This window comes from Calidris pugnax, unplaced genomic scaffold (assembly GCF_001431845.1).
Source record: "Calidris pugnax isolate Ruff unplaced genomic scaffold, ASM143184v1 scaffold64, whole genome shotgun sequence".
In the NCBI taxonomy this organism is placed as follows: Eukaryota; Metazoa; Chordata; class Aves; order Charadriiformes; family Scolopacidae; genus Calidris; species Calidris pugnax.
In genome coordinates, this window is record NW_015090784.1 from 412,621 (window position 1) to 432,752 (window position 20,132).

General features: G+C 43.2%; 2 protein-coding genes across 3 annotated transcripts in view; one reads left to right on the forward strand and one right to left on the reverse strand.

The window, feature by feature from the left end:
* The window catches only part of NOC3L (NOC3-like DNA replication regulator), a 16,802-nt gene extending 1,263 nt beyond the window's left edge, over positions 1-15,539 (forward strand). The window contains exons 2-21 of the mRNA XM_014965846.1: positions 114-321; positions 708-831; positions 1,534-1,691; positions 1,802-1,858; positions 2,811-2,941; positions 3,567-3,728; positions 7,861-7,954; positions 8,163-8,338; positions 8,548-8,676; positions 8,905-9,036; positions 9,500-9,580; positions 9,924-10,024; positions 10,348-10,420; positions 10,496-10,559; positions 10,648-10,719; positions 11,650-11,831; positions 12,045-12,173; positions 12,772-12,869; positions 13,742-13,826; positions 15,008-15,539. Coding sequence (XP_014821332.1) covers positions 114-321; positions 708-831; positions 1,534-1,691; positions 1,802-1,858; positions 2,811-2,941; positions 3,567-3,728; positions 7,861-7,954; positions 8,163-8,338; positions 8,548-8,676; positions 8,905-9,036; positions 9,500-9,580; positions 9,924-10,024; positions 10,348-10,420; positions 10,496-10,559; positions 10,648-10,719; positions 11,650-11,831; positions 12,045-12,173; positions 12,772-12,869; positions 13,742-13,826; positions 15,008-15,145 — 2,394 coding nt within the window. The 3' untranslated portion in view covers positions 15,146-15,539. The remainder of the gene's footprint in view (positions 1-113; positions 322-707; positions 832-1,533; positions 1,692-1,801; positions 1,859-2,810; positions 2,942-3,566; positions 3,729-7,860; positions 7,955-8,162; positions 8,339-8,547; positions 8,677-8,904; positions 9,037-9,499; positions 9,581-9,923; positions 10,025-10,347; positions 10,421-10,495; positions 10,560-10,647; positions 10,720-11,649; positions 11,832-12,044; positions 12,174-12,771; positions 12,870-13,741; positions 13,827-15,007) is intronic.
* A 981-nt stretch (positions 15,540-16,520) lies between these two features.
* Positions 16,521-20,132, reverse strand: part of PLCE1 (phospholipase C epsilon 1) — a 110,458-nt gene continuing 106,846 nt past the window's right edge. For both annotated transcript variants that reach the window (XM_014965839.1, XM_014965836.1), the window contains one exon: positions 16,521-20,046. The gene's annotated coding sequence lies outside the window, so the exon portion shown is untranslated. The remainder of the gene's footprint in view (positions 20,047-20,132) is intronic.

Here is a 20,132-nt window from a genome sequence, read left to right on the forward strand (position 1 = left end):
AAACACGTTATCCAGCCCTGACAGAAAGATGAACTCGTGAGATATGAAAACAGTGAAATAAATTTCCCGAAGTCTATGAACATGTCACTTACTTGTTTTCTGTTGTTTTCTAGAGAAAAAACACCAAGCGAGTTCCAAGCTTTCGCAAGTTACTGAGAACTAGTAAAATAAAACTTGACAACAAATTAAAGAATAAACAGTACAAGCAGCAGAGTGCTGCTAAGAAGTACCGGAAAGAACAAAAGAAACTAAGGGAAGCTGTCAGAGATGCTATCTCCAGAAAACCTTTTCCACTGGAAGAATGCAAGAAAAAACAAGTTGGTAAGTGTTTGTTCAGAGTTATTTTTGTAATCAGAAAGGTACGAGAGTTACTAAATGTTCTGCTGCACATTTCATTTTCTGCACGCAAGTAATTGTTGTTCTTGTTTAAAGGAATGAAGGGGAGAGTTATGAAAAATAGAAAGTGTGGCCATTCTGGCAACAAGATCTGGCAGCTGGAGATGGTAGAAATGTGTTTACTTTAATCACTAGTGGATGCTACAATAAAGGGGCAGTTTTCTGGGGAAACACAAATACGTGCATGAAGGTTGATGAGCTCCAGGCTGAAGCAGGGTGTAAAATGGTCTCACAGGTGTAGGCTGAGTTAGATTTTCAGGTTTGAATTTACATATGGGGTCTTAATTTGTGTACATCATCTTCTAAAACAGTTGAAAAACATGAAGAAGAGGAAGAAGAGGCTCTTCCGCTGGACATGATGGATGAAGATGACTTAAAATTAATGGAAGATTTGGCTCAAAAGGCATCCTTTTTAACCAGAGATCTTTCTTCTGAGTGAGTGTCATTGTGACATCTTCTTTTCGTACCACTTCAGCTTTGTGTGGTTAATGTGTAATTAATATGTAATGCAATACATACATCAGGAGGTCACTTTCAGTCTGGTGTTTCTTTTCACTTGCAGCGTGGTGTTTCCTGAATCTGTCAGTACATTTAGTATTAATGTATTGATGTGTATCAGTACATTCTCCTGTTTTGCCTGACCTTCAGGGTACTGTTTCTGCACAGTGTTCCCTCCTGTGAGGTCTCTGCTGTGAGATGAATAGCATTCCTCAAACTGGAAAAAATGCTTTAATCTCTATACAGAGCCTTTTTTTTTAATATATATATAATATTCAGGACGTTCCCTGAACACGGGGCCACTCTACTTTCCATATTAGATTGCACATTGCTGTAAAAAAAATAAAGGTTCTGGAAGCCATGTCTGTAACCATATCCAACACCAGAATGTTCATACAAAACCGTTGTTGCCGGTTTGCTGGAGCGAGGTGCTGGGTAGAGTTCACACTGAAGTACACACAGGAGAGTGCTCCTGGTTGTATAATTGTACGTTTTTGCAAGTGCACTTTTAAGAATAGTCTGGTTACATGATTGATCGAAAATCTTACCTTTTCTGATGACTGTGGGAAGACTCTGTACACCTAGCTGCTGTAAGGTGGTTGTAATTTGCCCTGTAAATTTTAAACTTGTATTTTTCAGTGAACCTGTTCATGTCAAAAAACGAAAACATGAAAATGTGATGGACAAATACGAGAAGGTGCCAAGACGCATGCAGACTGAGCCAGAAAAAGAACTCATCCATCTGCTCCCCATCAAAGACAAGAGTGGAATTATTCCCCAGACTATGGAAAAGCCAGGTAAGACACATTCTGGAATTGGTGTAATAGCCAAGGTGTATATCATTTCTTCTTTTAAAATTCCGCAGTGTTTACTACATGCTTTACACTAGACACTCTTATTTTTGCAGTTCTCAGTGTTGCACAGGATGAAGAAGAGGATACAGAAGAAATGGAGGAAGCAGAGGGTAATACAACATCTTGTCTCCTTTTTGTTCAGTGTCTTTTGCTTTTATTCTTCTTTTCAAGACATCGTGGTTTAACCCCAGCTGGCAACCAGGACTATGCAGCCATTCCCCCCCAGTAGGGTAGGGAGAAGAGGGGAAAAAGGGAAAAAAAAAACCCTCATGGGTTGAGATAAAGACAGTCTAACAGAACAGTAACAGCAGAGAAAGTAGTGATGATAATAATGGTAAAAATATATGGAAAATGGTGATGCAATACAGTTGCCCCCCACCTGATGATGGGTTGCCCAGCCTGTCCCGAGCAGCGATGGTGGGTTCCTGCCCCCGGCCACCCCCATTTATACACTGAGCAGGACGTCTATGGTATGGGATATCCCTTTGGCAGCTCCTCCTGCCTGTGCTCCCTCCCACCTTCTATGGGAAGCTGAAAAAGTCCTTGACTTAATATCGCATAACTTAGAGACAACTGAAACAGTATGTGTTAGCAGCAGTTAGTGATTTTCACCCGGAACTGATGTTTGCATTAAGTTCCTTATTGTTGTGTCATCTTTGCTTGTTAGAAGGGAAATCTTGGCCTTAACTTAAAGAATATGTGCTGTGATTCTAGTTTGATTACTCTGAGATCATTTTGAAATGCAGTTCAGGACACAGACTTGTGTAGACTTTTGAGTGTCTGTCTTTGTCTTTGAAAGTTTTTACTTAAAAAGCCAGAATACCAGGAAATTCGGATTTGGATTTGCAGTTTGCTGTCCAGTGAGAGTCATATTCAAGTAACAGTTGCAGTTGTAACTCTGCTAATTCTGGGTCGTTATTATCTAAAGAGAATCTGAAGTTGAGGAAGGACATACTTGAAGGAAAATAATACTCCAAAAATGCAAATAAATGTATTTTTAAAAGAAAAAGGGAATGATGAATAATGGTGACCTTCCTCCCTACCTCTCACACCTGGTGCCAGGCTTTTCGGCAGAGCCCCTGCCCGTCCTCTCTCCCGAGGAGATGGCTGCCCAGAGGAGACAGAAGCTGCAGGAGCGGAAGGTGCACATCGCTGCCCTGGCCTCGGCCATTCTCTCTGCCCCAGACAGCAACGTAGGTAGCACTTACCCAACATGTGTTGTGCTGTGAGTCAGTAAATAAAAATCTCAAGTGACCAAACCATAGCAAAAGCAGAAAGATACATGAGTAGAACAAGGAAAAAAGTCGATAGTGTGTCACTTCTCAGGGGGCAGCAAATGGTGACACTGCTGCTGTGGGCTGGTACAAAGGATTTGAAGTGGGTGAAGGTCCAGGTGAATGTGTTTGTGTTGATCAGGAGTCACTTATCCCTCTGAATACTTGTGGGTTTAGGAGCAGTACTGTCTGTGATATTTGCTGGCCAAACTACCTTGTTCCTTAAGCATGGCCTTATTTAGGCTCTGATTTCATGGTTGTATCCGATAATTCTCAATGTTTCAGGATATGATAATAATTTTCTGTAATTCTGTGCAAGTTTGTAATAGTTGGGTAGTTTGAACATTGCCAAGATAAGAATGTTGGGTATCTAGTATTTCTTGGCTCTTTATGCAGTGCTAGGTAGAGGCTGACTAACTGCTGAGTTAGTTGTTTTCTCTTTCTACTGTTTAAAAATGCGGTATGTTTCTTTTGGCAAACCTTTGCTGAAATGTACCTTGTGGGTGATCTTCAGCTGACATTGGCTGCCTCTTTTCTTGATCAGATGAAAAAGCTGAAGGAGCTGCGTGCCATGCTGATGGAGCAGGATCCCAACGTGGCCGTGATTGTTCGCAAGCTGGTCATGGTTTCTTTGATGGAGATATTCAAAGATATCGTGCCTTCTTACAAAATTCGGCCTCTAACTGAAGCAGAAAAGGCTACCAAGGTGAAATACCAGATTTCTTTATAGAGTATTGTGAGTAGTTCAGATTTTTTAAGTTATGCCAAATATTAATAGTGATTTGTTGAATATGAATTTCTGGTTTTGAGCAAAGCACGACAAATACACAAGTTCTTGTGGACATTCTGAAACTGTGATCCTTCCAGGGGCAGAGGTCTTTGTTTTGAACCTTTGATTCTTAGGTACTTCTTTCAGTAAGTAGGTGACGTGCTGGTGATAATGGAGGGGAAAAATAGTTCATGAAAGCACTGTATCAAACCTGGGTGACTGCAGTCATAAACCTTGCAATAAGGGGGTGTTTTGTATGAAACTGAAGGGAACTAGAAAGAAGTTACACAACATTGTCACCTGATGGGCACGTATCTCTTTGAAATGCATTCAATAATTTGCTGAACAACCGCAGAGTACCTTGTTTTCTGGAGCTCGTTTTTAACCAATTCTTTAGAAGGTTTCTTGAATATGGATGGTGCAGTTTAGAGTCATGGCCTTAAAACAACATCTAGTTAATAATTTCACTTCAGTCTCTACACGTGAAATAGGCCTACTTGGAAAATGCCCTCTGAGCACAGAACAGGTACAGAAATATGTAGAAATGTTTTGAGCAGGACGTCTATGGTATGGGATATCCCTTTGGCAGCTCCTCCTGCCTGTGCTCCCTCCCACCTTCTATGGGAAGCTGAAAAAGTCCTTGACTTAATATAGCATAACTTAGAGACAACTGAAGCAGTATGTGTTAGCAGCAGTTAGTGATTTTCACCCGGAACTGATGTTTGCATTAAGTTCCTTATTGTTGTGTCATCTTTGCTTGTTAGAAGGGAAATCTTGGCCTTAACTTAAAGAATATGTGCTGTGATTCTAGTTTGATTACTCTGAGATCATTTTGAAATGCAGTTCAGGACACAGACTTGTGTAGACTTTTGAGTGTCTGTCTTTGTCTTTGAAAGTTTTTACTTAAAAAGCCAGAATACCAGGAAATTCGGATTTGGATTTGCAGTTTGCTGTCCAGTGAGAGTCATATTCAAGTAACAGTTGCAGTTGTAACTCTGCTAATTCTGGGTCGTTATTATCTAAAGAGAATCTGAAGTTGAGGAAGGACATACTTGAAGGAAAATAATACTCCAAAAATGCAAATAAATGTATTTTTAATTTGGATTTGCAGTTTGCTATCCGGTGAGTGATATTCAAGTAACAGTTGCAGTTGTAACTGCTAATTTTGGGTCGTTATTCTCTAAAGATAATCTGAAGTTGAGGAAGGACATACTTGAAGGAAAATAATACTCCAAAAATGCAAATAAATGTATTTTTAAAAGAAAAAGGGAATGATGAATAATGGTGACCTTCCTCCCTACCTCTCACACCTTGTGCCAGGCTTTTCGGCAGAGCCCCTGCCCGTCCTCTCTCCCGAGGAGATGGCTGCCCAGAGGAGACAGAAGCTGCAGGAGCGGAAGGTGCACATCGCTGCCCTGGCCTCGGCCATTCTCTCTGCCCCAGACAGCAACGTAGGTAGCGCTTACCCAACGTGTGTTGTGCTGTGAGTCAATAAATAAGGATCTCAAGTGACCAAACCATAGCGAAAGCAGAAAGATACATGAGTAGAACAAGGAACGCATAACTTAGAGACAACTGAAACAGTATGTGTTAGCAGCAGTTAGTGATTTTCACCCAGAACTGATGTTTGCATTAAGTTCCTTATTGTTGTGTCATCTTTGCTTGTTAGAAGGGAAATCTTGGCCTTAACTTAAAGAATATGTGCTGTGATTCTAGTTTGATTACTCTGAGATCATTTTGAAATGCAGTTCAGGACACAGACTTGTGTAGACTTTTGAGTGTCTGTCTTTGTCTTTGAAAGTTTTTACTTAAAAAGTCAGAATACCAGGAAATTCGGATTTGGATTTGCAGTTTGCTGTCCAGTGAGAGTCATATTCAAGTAACAGTTGCAGTTGTAACTCTGCTAATTCTGGGTCGTTATTATCTAAAGAGAATCTGAAGTTGAGGAAGGACATACTTGAAGGAAAATAATACTCCAAAAATGCAAATAAATGTATTTTTAAAAGAAAAAGGGAATGATGAATAATGGTGACCTTCCTCCCTACCTCTCACACCTGGTGCCAGGCTTTTCGGCAGAGCCCCTGCCCGTCCTCTCTCCCGAGGAGATGGCTGCCCAGAGGAGACAGAAGCTGCAGGAGCGGAAGGTGCACATCGCTGCCCTGGCCTCGGCCATTCTCTCTGCCCCAGACAGCAACGTAGGTAGCACTTACCCAACATGTGTTGTGCTGTGAGTCAGTAAATAAAAATCTCAAGTGACCAAACCATAGCAAAAGCAGAAAGATACATGAGTAGAACAAGGAAAAAAGTCGATAGTGTGTCACTTCTCAGGGGGCAGCAAATGGTGACACTGCTGCTGTGGGCTGGTACAAAGGATTTGAAGTGGGTGAAGGTCCAGGTGAATGTGTTTGTGTTGATCAGGAGTCACTTATCCCTCTGAATACTTGTGGGTTTAGGAGCAGTACTGTCTGTGATATTTGCTGGCCAAACTACCTTGTTCCTTAAGCATGGCCTTATTTAGGCTCTGATTTCATGGTTGTATCCGATAATTCTCAATGTTTCAGGATATGATAATAATTTTCTGTAATTCTGTGCAAGTTTGTAATAGTTGGGTAGTTTGAACATTGCCAAGATAAGAATGTTGGGTATCTAGTATTTCTTGGCTCTTTATGCAGTGCTAGGTAGAGGCTGACTAACTGCTGAGTTAGTTGTTTTCTCTTTCTACTGTTTAAAAATGCGGTATGTTTCTTTTGGCAAACCTTTGCTGAAATGTACCTTGTGGGTGATCTTCAGCTGACATTGGCTGCCTCTTTTCTTGATCAGATGAAAAAGCTGAAGGAGCTGCGTGCCATGCTGATGGAGCAGGATCCCAACGTGGCCGTCATTGTTCGCAAGCTGGTCATGGTTTCTTTGATGGAGATATTCAAAGATATCGTGCCTTCTTACAAAATTCGGCCTCTAACTGAAGCAGAAAAGGCTACCAAGGTGAAATACCAGATTTCTTTATAGAGTATTGTGAGTAGTTCAGACTTTTTATGTTATGCCAAATATTAATAGTGATTTGTTGAATATGAATTTCTGGTTTTGAGCAAAGCACGACAAATACACAAGTTCTTGTGGACATTCTGAAACTGTGATCCTTCCAGGGGCAGAGGTCTTTGTTTTGAACCTTTGATTCTTAGGTACTTCTTTCAGTAAGTAGGTGACGTGCTGGTGATAATGGAGGGGAAAAATAGTTCATGAAAGCACTGTATCAAACCTGGGTGACTGCAGTCATAAACCTTGCAATAAGGGGGTGTTTTGTATGAAACTGAAGGGAACTAGAAAGAAGTTACACAACGTTGTCACCTGATGGGCACATATCTCTTTGAAATGTGTTCAATAATTTGCTGAACAAACGCAGAGTACCTTGTTTCCTGGAGCTTGTTTTTAACCAATTCTTTAGAAGGTTTCTTGACTTACCCAACATGTGTTGTGCTGTGAGTCAGTAAATAAAAATCTCAAGTGACCAAACCATAGCAAAAGCAGAAAGATACATGAGTAGAACAAGGAAAAAAGTCGATAGTGTGTCACTTCTCAGGGGGCAGCAAATGGTGACACTGCTGCTGTGGGCTGGTACAAAGGATTTGAAGTGGGTGAAGGTCCAGGTGAATGTGTTTGTGTTGATCAGGAGTCACTTATCCCTCTGAATACTTGTGGGTTTAGGACTGTTATTTGTTTTAAAACTTCTTTTTTTTTTTCCAGCATTGGCTAATTTCAGGATTTAGCTCTCCAATGAATATGGATGGTGCAGTTTAGAGTCATGGCCTTAAAACAACATCTAGTTAATAATTTCACTTCAGTCTCTACACGTGAAATAGGCCTACTTGGAAAATGCCCTCTGAGCACAGAACAGGTACAGAAATATGTAGAAATGTTTTAATTTTAATACATTTCTAGGAATGTCTGTCTAGAAGAAAAAACTACTTAGTTATTTGTTACTTGTTTTAAAACTTCTTATTTTTTTTTCCACCATTGGCTAATTTCAGGATTTAGCTCTCCAAATAAAATTTAATTTGTGTTATGTTTACAGGTTAAAAAAGAAACTCAGAAACTGAGAGAATTTGAAGAAGGCCTTGTGAGCCAGTATAAATTCTACTTGGAAAATCTGGAGCAAACAATCAAAGGTACAGTCAATGCTTCCCATTTTTTGTAGTAAATGCAAAATTGTTTGAGGTGTCAGAGCTGCCCTCCTCTGACTGAATACTGCCTGCTGTCTTGAAATAGTACTTCGATAAAGTATGAAGGAGAATGTCCGCAGTAACTAAAAATGTAAATACTTAGAAGCTCCCCTCCATTCTGAACAGTAATCACTAACAATCATATTTTGTGCAGATTGGAAACAGAGGAAGTTGAAGAAGAGCAATGTCATCTCGTTAAAAGCATATAAAGGGCTGGCAGAGATTGCAGTGAAGTGTCTGTGTGAGCTGCTGGTGGCCCTGCCCCACTTCAACTTCCACAACAACATCATTGTCCTCATTGTTCCGCTCATGAACGATGCATCAAAAATGGTAAGTGATTTTCTGATTGGGGAAAGAGTTTTTGTTTTGCATGAAAAATAGTCCATTTCTGAGTTTACTCCACAGATCTTGTGGCTGGGTCTTTTTGCCATTTTCCAGGCTGTGTCCACGTTCTAATGAGTAAACTCTGTCAGTATTATCAGTTGGCCGTTGTCATGGGCTTGGCTTTACAGAAGAATTTGTTTGAATTCCCTTTTCAGATTTCTGAACTGTGCTGTGAGGCCGTCAGGAAGCTCTTTAAACAAGACAAGTTGGGCTACGCTTCACTGGGTGTGGTTAAGGTCATTTCTGGTCTTGTGAGGGGTCGAAATTACGATGTCAGGCCTGAGGTAAGAGTCTTTCTGTTGTACAATGCAATTTACTTCTCTCAATGGTTTAAAAAAATCAGAAAGTTAAAGTTAATGCAGCTGGTGGCTACAGATAGCAGAAGTTCCTTTCCTACACAGAAGAACCTTTGACCAGCGAAGCCCACTCACTGGAATGGAATTCAGGATTGCTTACTCTCCATTCTTCTGCTGTGGATCACCTTCCATTGTATTTGTTTTATTTTACAACAGGTGTTAAAAGTATTTCTTCACTTAAGAATTAAGGAAGTAGAATTACAAAAAGATGCAGAAGACATCGCACCAAAGAAAAAGTTCATGACATACAAAGAGAAAAGAAAAAACCTTTCAAGAATGCAGAGAAAGGTATGGCGTGTGCTTTCTCATGCTCTGCTTCAGTGACTTCTTGTAGCAGTGAGTTATAGCAGTGATGGCACTTCTGTTGCCATTGTTAACTCTCAGCATCAGTGATCGGTGTTTGAGTTGTACTTTAACATTTATGAGGTTCTACAGGGACTTTTTAACTGCCTATTATTTTTCTCTACCTGATGTTGATACCACTGTGGTTGTTTCTGCTAGGGAGGGGTATATCTGAAGTAGTTACCCTGCAGCATCACAGGGTGACTTGAGCAACACACTCAGCAGGGAGGGTGTGTGTTCTCTGGGTGTCTTTGGGACATGGATATCCTGGCCTGCAGCATCACAGGGTGACTTGAGCAACACACTCAGCAGGGAGGGTGTGTGTTCTCTGGGTGTCTTTGGGACATGGATATCCTGGCTGATCGGAAACATTTCATCTGTTGTCTTAAAATCATCTGTATGTTTTCAGTGGAGGAAAGCAGAAGAGAAACTGGAACGAGAACTCTTGGAAGCAGAAGCGTCAGAAAGTAAAGAAAAAAAACTGAAACTGGTAAATAATTTGGAATTACTTTCCTACTTTTGCAGAGTGTCAGCTCCTAACCATTCTGTGACCGAGTTCTCCCCTCCATCCAACCTGTCTGCATTCCACACCTCTAGACAATTGTGCCTGTGCCCGAGGTCTAGGTTTTAGTAAACCAGGCCCTCCCAGTTTATGGAAAGCAAACTTAAGCCATTCCTGCTCCCTTCTGTTGTCTGCCCAAAAAGGTGTTGGAATCCATCGACACACATCCTCAGGGTGTGGGCTTGGACAGAGAGGAGTGTTTTCACTTGAGTTTAAGCGAAGTAGAAATGTCTGGTTTTCATGCTTAAGTATTTTATTTTCTTTCCTTCAGCACACAGAGACCTTGAATATTGTATTTGTAACATACTTCAGAATCTTGAAGAAAGCTCAGAAGTCTCCGCTTTTGCCGGCCGTGCTGGAAGGTCTTGCAAAGTAAGAACAGAGTCCACCTTCTGTGTGTGTTAGAAAGAGATAAAGCACCAAAGGGGTTTGTGCTGGACTTGGTGTGATGAAACCCAGCAGGCTGTGGTGGGATTCCAGTGATGAGCTCCTCAGAACAGGGAGCAGTCCCTGGTGCTATGGGGCAGCCGGGATTAGGGGTTGGGGCTGAATCACCCCTCGATGTGAAGGTAGCAGTTATTCAGCATTTGATTTAGCTCTGCTTTTGAGGTGTGGATTTTGGCAATTCAGAACAGTTTGAGCTGAGTTTGCAGAAAATGTCTATAGCATAAAAATAAAAATCTCTTTGATTCTAGGTTTGCTCATCTCATAAATGTGGAGTTTTTTGATGACCTGGTGATTGTCCTTCATTCTCTCATTGCATCTGGAGTAAGTGGAGCTTATTTTATTACAGTTTCCTTAAAAGTATGTTCATTGGGTACTTAATCAGTTTTGTGTTCTTAGGGTTTAAGCTATCGTGAGAGTCTTCACTGCATTCTCAGTGCTTTTCATATACTCTCTGGTCAAGGTAAGAGATCTTTAAAAACAAGCTTTTGTTTAATATTGTCTGATAAATTAGTGGAGTAAATGTATTTATTTGGGATTAATGTTAATAGGTGATGTTCTTAACATTGATCCGATGAAGTTCTACGCACATCTTTACAAGACCCTGTTCAGCCTACATGCAGGTAACGCTGCGTTCTCCTTGGCAGGGTTACCCAGATAGTGTTTATTCTGCTTATTTGGCATCATAGCCTTAATATACTGTTAATAAACTACAGGTGTTTGAAGATACCTGAGTTCTGAGAACCGGTTTAATCTACTTTTTTCTGAGGTTGCCCATTGCACTCCTGCAGTACAGATACTAGCAGTGTTATTGCAATCATGGGAACGGGCTTTAATCATGTCATTCCTCAGGGAATGCCGAGTGTGTGCTCTTGGATAAGCATTTGTCTTCTCCTCAGTACAGGGTTTTTTACTTCCTTATAATTGTTTCTTTCAGTGGCAATTTTAAAATTCTCTATTTTTTCTCTAATAGGGAAAAATCTCTTAATTTTTGTAATATAGTTTTAAAAATAATCTCAGTTTAAATTCTGTTTTCCAAAATCTTCTGGTTTATATTCCTGATTTTTATAATTCTGACCTTCTAATTTGCTAATTTAAATTTTCTAATAATTCTGAGAAGCTGAATAGTTTATGGAGAAAAAGATACTTACGAAGTTTGAAAGTAATTATAATTAAATTCATGCATTTGTATTCACTAAGGAGGAAAGATTAAGAAAAAAACATTCTATAATTCTGGATGGATAAAAGACTGAATCTTTGCACCACTTAACAATTTATAAAAGATGACAGAATGAGTGCACTTGGGGTTAAAACACTGCCTGCTTTAATGTTTATACATTTTTGATGGAAAAAATATTTTCTTAGAAACAATTATACATTTTTTCTGCTCAAAGCTGGACTGTTTTTACAGACATGAGCATCCATCCTTTTTGGTATCGCATAATGCTCAGCTTTGCATGCTGTGTCTCAGGTTCTGCAGTCGGTAGCAGAGTATTTACCTGTGTGTTCTCTGAAATGGTTTTTGACTCTCTGTGTGAAATTGCGCTCTGGAGGCCGCACCAACGATGATGTGGAGATAGTGCTCCAGAGCCTGGACGTGATGTTTGCCCGGCGGAGGAAGCAGGTGTCCCAGCAGCGAGCTCTGGCTTTCCTGAAGCGACTCTCCACGCTGGCTCTCCACGTCCTTCCAAACTCCAGCGTTGGGATCTTGGCAACAAACAGAGTATTCATGCAAGTGAGTTGTACTTGTTAGAATTTTTAGTTTACTGGGTAAAGGGCTATTGAATTTTTTGACAAATTGATGTTACGCAAAATATTTTGAAGCGTCTTAAGAAGAATGATGAAAACAGTATCCGTAAATGCTGCTGAGGCTGAATAACATGGAATGAATCCATCTTCTCATTGGATGTGTAATATAAGCAACTCAGTCCTTTTTTGTGTCTTGTAGATGTTCCCAAGGATGGACCTCTTACTTGACAATGAATCCCAAGGCAGTGGGGTTTATCTTCCAGAACTGGATGAACCAGAGCACTGCAACGCCCAGAACACTGCTCTGTGGGAGCTGCACTTGCTGCAGGTTAGTGAGTAACTGAGTGAGTGGGGAAGTAAAAAATCAGCAGTAAAGAGCTGCTAAATGTAGAGAACAGAGGTCTTCAGGCTTATCAGTCAAATCTGGCCCATGTGAGCCTATTCCATACGAAGAGGAAGAGCAGCACAAGTGTTACTAGGAAGGAGTGAGCTGAAGAGGGGATGTTACACATGCCCTGTGATAGCACCACACTGGATCTCGCTGCAGGTTGCCTAGTAAGACTCCTTCGGAGGCTTTTTCAAGCTGTGAAGTTCTCTTGCAGTTCAGCAACTGGCACCTTGATACATCATTCCAGCCAGGGTGTAGAGTCTGGGGCTTCAGGAGGGTTTCCTCTGCCCCTTCTCCTGCCTGCTGGGAGCAGGAGTTAGATGAACCGTAGAGAGCACGATGTACTAGTGAATAAAAGTATGACCTGCACGTTCTCATTCACTTAGCCCCAGAAACTGACTGATTTTGGGGTGCTATTTTTCTGTCTCAACCAAAAGCAGAACCTTCCATCTTACTGAAAAGGAAATGAATGTGAGAATTCATAGGTAAATACATTATCCTTATCCCTCAGTCAGCTGCCTCCTTTCTTTTCTCTCAGAGACACTACCACCCTACAGTGCGGACGTTTGCAGCTCACCTCAGCGTTGGAGCTCCAGCTGAAGGCTCAGCAGCTCTTCCACTTGATTTGAGCCAAAGGTGAGTTACCAAAGAATTCTGCTTTTAAAAAGAGTGCCCTGAGAAGTAGCTGTTGCTCATAGTTCTTATTAAAGGAACCCCTAAAAATAATTATCCATAAAATTAAAAGATTCTGTTCTTCAAACTCACTTTCTTTGTTCTTCTGCCAGTACAGAATACTGGCTGCCTTTTCCTTTTTTTTTTTTCCCCCTTTCTTTTGAGTTGTTGCCAGGCGGTGACAAGGGTAGGAATCTCAGAGTGCAGTGAGCTTTCTTCCCACGGGAGCAGTGTCTGCTCCAGCAGCCCTGAGCTGAATGGGGATCAGGATCACTGAGCCGTGGCTGCCCACTGTAAAACTCAGAAACCAAGTTGCAGCGTAAGGTCCGTGGTGTGTTAAAACATAAGAACAACTGTCCTGGTTTGGACAAAGGCTGTAATTCAGCATCCTGTCCTCAGGACAAGGAAGAGCCACTCTCTGAGCAGTGTCCTGGCCTCCTACTGCTTCCAGCCGGGTGGGTTTCCTGGTACCCTGGTACCATTCCCTGTTTATCACCTCCTCATGGAATTCTTTTCACAACTGCTCCTGTCCCTTGAACCACAGTGTGCGTTTGGCAAATAGAGCTCTGTGTGCTCAGGGTTCCCTGAGCCCACAGCTCCTCATGTTAGGACCTGCCTTTTGTTGTGAAGCAAGTGCCCACATTTAATGGGCTTTTACTTGCACCGTTACCCAGCTGCTGGCTTCCCTTCTCTCCCAGGTGATGCGCATTCCTCCGAGTTCTCCTAAAGCAGGGGAGGCTGTGGGTGGCAGGTGTGTGGGAGAAGCTGCTCTTGCTTTGGTGAGATGTTACTTGGAAATGTGCCTAACGCCATTTTGCTTTCTCTGTTTGCTCTAGGCCTGCTACAGAGCTGTTTGAGGCGTACAGCATGAGAGGAATGACCTTCAATCCTCCTGTGGCGGCCGTGACACCCAGAAGAAAGGTACCACCTCGTGTCTCTGTGTCCCTTTTGTGCCATCCCAACAGAACCTGTACCCGCTGGCTCGCACTGCCGTGCCCAGGCATCAGCTCCCTCCCTTTGGCTTTCTGCTGGCTGTGCTGGCTGTGGCAAGGGCTGCCTTTAACTGGCATAAGGTGGCACTGACTATAAGGAAGGCAGAGAGGCTGTAGGAACAGTTCCACCTCCCCCAGCATCAGTCCACCAGCAGGATGAGTGCAGTAGCTATTATTTTACTTATCTTTTGTGCTTTGCAGTGGTTCAGTGCAGATTTCTTGTCTGTTTTCTGTAACAATGAACTAATGTTTGCTCAAAAAGCAGTGATAAAACACCAGCTGTTTCCCAGGGTGGGTGGTTGGCAGGGCTCTGGCTTTCCAGAGCCTTTGATTCAGCACATAGGACACTGGTCCCCAGGAGTGTCAGTTTATAGCTTTAAAGTGTAAATTTGAAGGGAACAAAGAGCTAATGTACAGAGAGGAGAAATGGGAGCACACTCTTAAGCTCCTCAGCACTGGATGTGTTCCAGATGCAGCTTCCATTAGATGTCCAGTGAGCGGTGTGTCCTTTAAAAAGTGACAAATAATTTTATTTCTTCCTAATGAAAACATTACAACCTATTAACCTTGCTAGTGCCTCCCATTTGTAACTCAGTAACGTCAGTTAAAGCCTTGAGAGCACAATTATTATTTTTCCATTTTAGAGAAGCAGGTTCTGCAAATGCATTAGCACTGCCTTAGTGTGTCCCCTGCCAAGGGCCCCTGCCGTGCCTGTCCTGTGGGGCATCAGAGGAGCAGCTCTGCCAGAACGGGGCAGGGACAGCGGGCAGGAGACTGGGCAGGGCTTGGGTAAGGACGAGCACAGGCTCTTGAAGGCAGCAGAAACAGAGGCAGAGGAAGGTAACGGAGAGACCAAGGTGTCCTTAGGTGGTTGTAGTGGAGATAACTGGGAAAATTACCTTGGAGTCTTGCCTGCTCTCTGGCTGTTTGGTTCTTTTTAACAAATTGTGTCAGTATCTGAGGTTTATCCTGCCTGTCCTGTGTGTGTAAGGATGGCCAGATCCACCTGAGCTCCATGGGTCTGGTCTGGACGCGCAGGGGCACAGGAGAGACATGGGGCTGCTCAGGGAAGCCCTGTTCAGTAACACAGCTAATACCTCTAATCCCCAGGACACCTTCTCACAAATGGATGCGTTTATAGATGAAGAGCTGAACAAACAGCTTCAGCAACACACCACCCACACCACCACCGCGGGGCACAAACCCTTGGATTTTGCCAAACACTTGAAGCAATCATCCCTGTCGTGACTGGAGCCATCCATCACCTTCAGTTCCTGCCTTAATTAGGGAGAAACACCGGCTGAAAGAAGTTTCCACTCATCGCTAAAGGAACTCAAGTACGTTTTTGTTTGAATGTAGAAACACACACAGGTGTAACAAACAGCAGCTTTTCAGGCACGTTACAAAGGCCTCTGTCTCCAGGTACCCACCCAGCCCGTGGTCCCGGGGCTTGGGAACCACAGTGGACAGTCATGGCAGTAATTTAAAAAAGATACAAAAACCAGGTCATTCTAAAATTGTTTGCAACCATGTATTATAATATTTTTGTTTATATATTTTTATAACAGAATATAGTTGTGTTTCTGAGAACTCACTGGGTTGTGTTGATAAATTAATAAATATTTTGGAAATTTTAATATAATACTGACTTTGAGTTCAAGATGCCTAGAGCTTTGGAATGTATTGCTTTTTTTTCTGTTTTTCTAATGATGCCTCCTAACCTTTACCTCATCTTGAAATGATTTTGCATTTGGTGGGTTGCTCTCCCTCCACTAACTCTTGGTGTTGGCAAATTGAGCTGATTACTAAATTCCAGTGCTGAGCCATCATCAGGATGGAATGCTCTGCTGCACCGTCCTCAGGGACCCAGCGCTGGCACCAACGCTGCGCAAAGGCAAGGTAAGGATTTAAATCATCTCCTTTTTTAATCTTCATTCCCCAAATATTAGTTATCTATCTCCTGGTTGTTTTAGAATCAATCTTTATATGCATGTTGACTTTGCAAACAGTAAAATATATTAAATAACTTTAAAGTTGAGTGTTGGCGTTACGTGCGCTCCGATCTGCAGGGGAGGGTGGTGGCCGTGACAATCCTGTCGTGCTTGGTCTGTGCTGTGGGATGAGAGATGTTGGAAGTTCTCCAGAGCTTTTGCTCAAGCCGCTTCACCTCCTTGCAATAATTAGAAAACAGCTCTTTTTTCCCCTGGGTGTTTATTCCTTTAGCCAGATATTTACAGTTTTATAAGTAATTTATTTTAATACATGTTTTTAGGATTAATCAGACACGGTCACCAAATTTCTAGTAGTTAAACATAAATTCACAAATGTTTTTTAGAACAGACATTTCTCTATTAATGGATCAGAAAATGTAGATTAGATTAGATTACAAACTGCCTCCAGAGTAGGGAGGGCAATACCCGCCTCCCTCTCCGTTCAGGGTGCCTTTCCCAGGGCTTTGGAGTAGTTCTTTGCAGTTGTGAAGGGGTTGCCAATATGGATGTGATTTGAATTCTGACAATTCCCAGGGGCCATTGGCCAGTTCTTTGTCGGGTCAGGAAAGCAAACACAAGGAGTCACCTTAAACCATTTATTTATTTCTTTACAATATATACAAATACAGGTTTATTCTTCAAGTCAGCAGAGAGAAAATAGTCCGGGTAGAAAAGTCAATTCTAAAATTGTTCATTTTACATGGTTTCCAAAGGCTATAAGGACTGGCAGAGGGTGATGGTGCGTTGTCAGAATCCTCTTGAGGTGCTTCAGGAGGAGAACATCTGCAGAGCTGTCAGTGGGAAACAGCCTGTGCCGCGCAGAGACCGCCTGCCAATGCTTGCCTTGGTGTTCAGTGTGCCAGCTCTGCCCAAGGGCCCCGCTATTGAACTTACCAGGTATGTACAACAGACAGGAAAAACCCTCCACCCGGGTTAGAGGGAGTGGGGTCCCCTAAAAAACTGAGTTTCTAGTGGTGCAGTAACAGGCGGGGGGGGGGGGGAGGCACTGGAGTGTAACGCTGTCAGTGGGGTCATCTCTGTTACAGACAAACTATGGATGTAAGAGGCTGTATTCTTGAAACATTCACATATTCCCATGTTAGTCTTTAATGCCTGAAAGCACGTGATTTCTAAAGCAGATGGCTATTGAGATACTTCAGCTAGTAATGAAAATTGAAACTGGCAGAGATGGTTTGTTTTTTTTTTTATTCTTCTAAATGCTAAGCTTGGCTTTAGTCAGCAGAGACAGAAGCCCCTTCTTCTGCCCCAGCTCCTGCAGCCCGACCTGTGCTGCAGCAGGGCCCATGGCTGCCCCACACCATCCCACTGCTGCATGTGCTGTGCCAGGAACAGGTAGGACAGGGGTAGAAAAGTAGCAGTGGGCTCAAAATAGTGTAGAATAAACTACTTCTGAGATTTCCAGCTGGGAAGTGTTCAGCGTGAGCCCTGCTCCCACCCAGGGACCGCCTGTTTCTGGAAGGTGTTGGTGATTTACATTCCTTTCTCTCAGACTTTATCCTGGAAGCTGCTTCCTGTAAATAGTTTGTAATGTAAAGATGAATGTATTTCCCTAATTGCTGCCTGTGCTCAGCCAAAAGCACAGAGAGGGACACAGGTTCTTTGTCAGTCTTGTCACAGGAATGTGTGGACAGGTTTTCCTGCAGAAATAAAACTCTGCCTGAGCAGATAAACCTTCCTGTTAGAATTAAGTAACTCAGTGTGTGGAATCTGTGTGACTGGGCTGGCACAGAAGGTCACACACACACACTCCCACCCCCTGTGTAGTGCTTCCAGCGGTGGTGTATTCTCATTATTAGGATAGTTGGCATCAAAGCAAAGGAAAGGAGTCTGTCTTCTTTTCCAGCTTCACCCCAAAATGTACCACATTTCACCAACAAGTGTTTACTGGGGTGTTTCCCAAAGCCCAGACTTGACGTGATCCGTGTCCAGTAATGAACGTACTAGAACCAGGTAATTAATTGCCTTACACAGTTTCAGGTACCCACGTGCCTGTAAAGTTGGGGTTTTAAACAGAAGCTGGGTATTTTGCTGTTCTCTTTCTCTGTGATAACCAGCAGCAAGAGCAGCTTTAGACTTGGATTGATGAGGAAGAGACTTATATTAATAAGCTATTAGAAAATCATTGTCTTAGCAGAAATGGTACAAAACTACTGTGTTTAACTTGCCCCTGGAGGTCAGGCTGTTGTTAGAGCTGTGTTACACGCTGTGACACGGCTGCTCTCCACCCATCATTTCCCAAGGCTGGTTGTTTTTAACCTGTGTGACAGAAAACTTTTAGTGGGTGACACCACCAGTGCAAGAACTCGCTGTTGAGTCTCGTGAATGAGTGTGTCTGCCAGGCTGCTGTGACACTGCAGGGGAGAGGAAGCATTTTATTGTCAGTGCTGCTGAACCTAACAAAAAAAGCACCAAACAGGTAAGGGCAAACTCCACAGGAAAGTATTGTTTCTAAAATGCCATAAAAAAACCCCAAAGAAAAAAAATTCTTAGTGATGTGAAACTGCTGCTGGGGTGAAATGACACACAGAATGGAACTAACATTAGAAAAAAGAAGTTGCTTTAGTTGACTTGTGCAGTTGATGTATTTCCCAGTAGTTCCCCAGTATCCCAAGCAAAGTGTGCCCATGGACCTGCGCACACGGGGGGAGAGCAGCCCCGGGGGTTCGGGGGTCACTGGATGGCAGTGTCCTGAGGAGAAGCAGGAACTGCCTGGTCTCGGGGAGGAAACGCCTCAGGGAAACTGGACTTTTGTGTGTGTCTTGGTATTTTTCATGAAAGCTGGGACTGACCTCCAGAGGGCAGGTCTTTGCTGTGGTAGGGGCTGCTGCCTGGGAGCTCTCTGCCCTTCTGCTGACACCGCAGCTGCTGGCTTCTCCTTCATGTCTCTTACTTCATTTTCTAATGACTGGGGTGGGGAGGTGTGTGTCCCGGGACCCCAGCCTGTAACATCCTTCACTTTCCTTCTTGCACTATCAAAAATAAACCCCATTTTAGCTCTGCTGCTGCTCTGGCCTGTGCCTGGGGCAGCTGCTCCCGGGAGCTCCCAGCGCTGGTGTGGGATAACCGAGTGGCTCCCTGCATCCCTGGGTTTGGGGCCGTAGTCACAGCGGGGCCCTGAACCCCTCTGCCCGGGGGGGAGAAGGTTTGTGGGGCCCTCGGTCACCAGGGAAGCTCCTGTGGGAAAGCCCAGGGTGACCAAGCCCAGCACTGGGCTGTGGAGACCGGGGAAACTCAGCACCTTCTTACCTCCCGGAGGGAAACGAGCCCCCCGCAGCCAGCTCCGGGACCGAAAGGGGAATTCAGCAAACACAAACCTTTACAACTGCATTGCTGCGTAAACAGCCACGTCCAGAGTTCTAGTGTCAGACTTCTCTCTGCTCTGGGTCTAACAGACAAGTAAAAAGGCATTTCCTGACTCTAGGGAAAAATGCATTTTGAATTTAAAATCTTGAAATGTTGATTACGTTTATCTCTGCCTTATTCTGAGTTTGGTCAGTTTGGGGTCTTGGAACGTCCTGTGCTGAAAAGAAACAACCAGAACAGTTAAAACATTTTTTTCCTCTAAATCCAGAGAGAGGTAAAAATTCTGCATTTTCTAAAAAGTAGCATATGATAAATATATTATACAGTGGCATGTACTTTGGAACACGGTAATAAATACTAAACACAAGCCTGGAAAACTAGAATTTATAAGAAGAAAATGTTGTTCTTTGTCAAAGTATCACTACCTGTTAGGTGTACTTAGCTATTGTACATCATTATTTTGTTAAAGTAGATAAGCCATAAATAATTAGAGCGTTTTGTGTATATTCCCCAGAGTTACACAGACATGCAGGGAAGGTACAGAATATTTAAATCTCTTTACAATCACTTAACACAGTGTTTAACAGAAATCTTCGGGTAAAAGTGCATTATTTTAATATAATACACGTAAAAGAACCCTCTGGTTCTCTGCCTTCAGTCGCCCCGGGGGGGCAACCAGCTGAGATCAGCTTTTCCTGCAGAAGGGGGGTGTTTGCAGCCCCCGGTCCAGGAGACGTCCCGCCGGCAGCCGGGGGGGTCCCCGGCCTCTCCCCGCTCCGCTCCGTCCCGGCTCCCGCGGCAGCGCCCGGGGCTGGCCCGGCTCCTCCGGCGGCCCTGCGGGGGGACGGGGGTCACCAGACAGCAAATGCGGGGGGACTGGGGTCACCAGACAGCAAATGTGGGGGGACTGGGGAGATCGG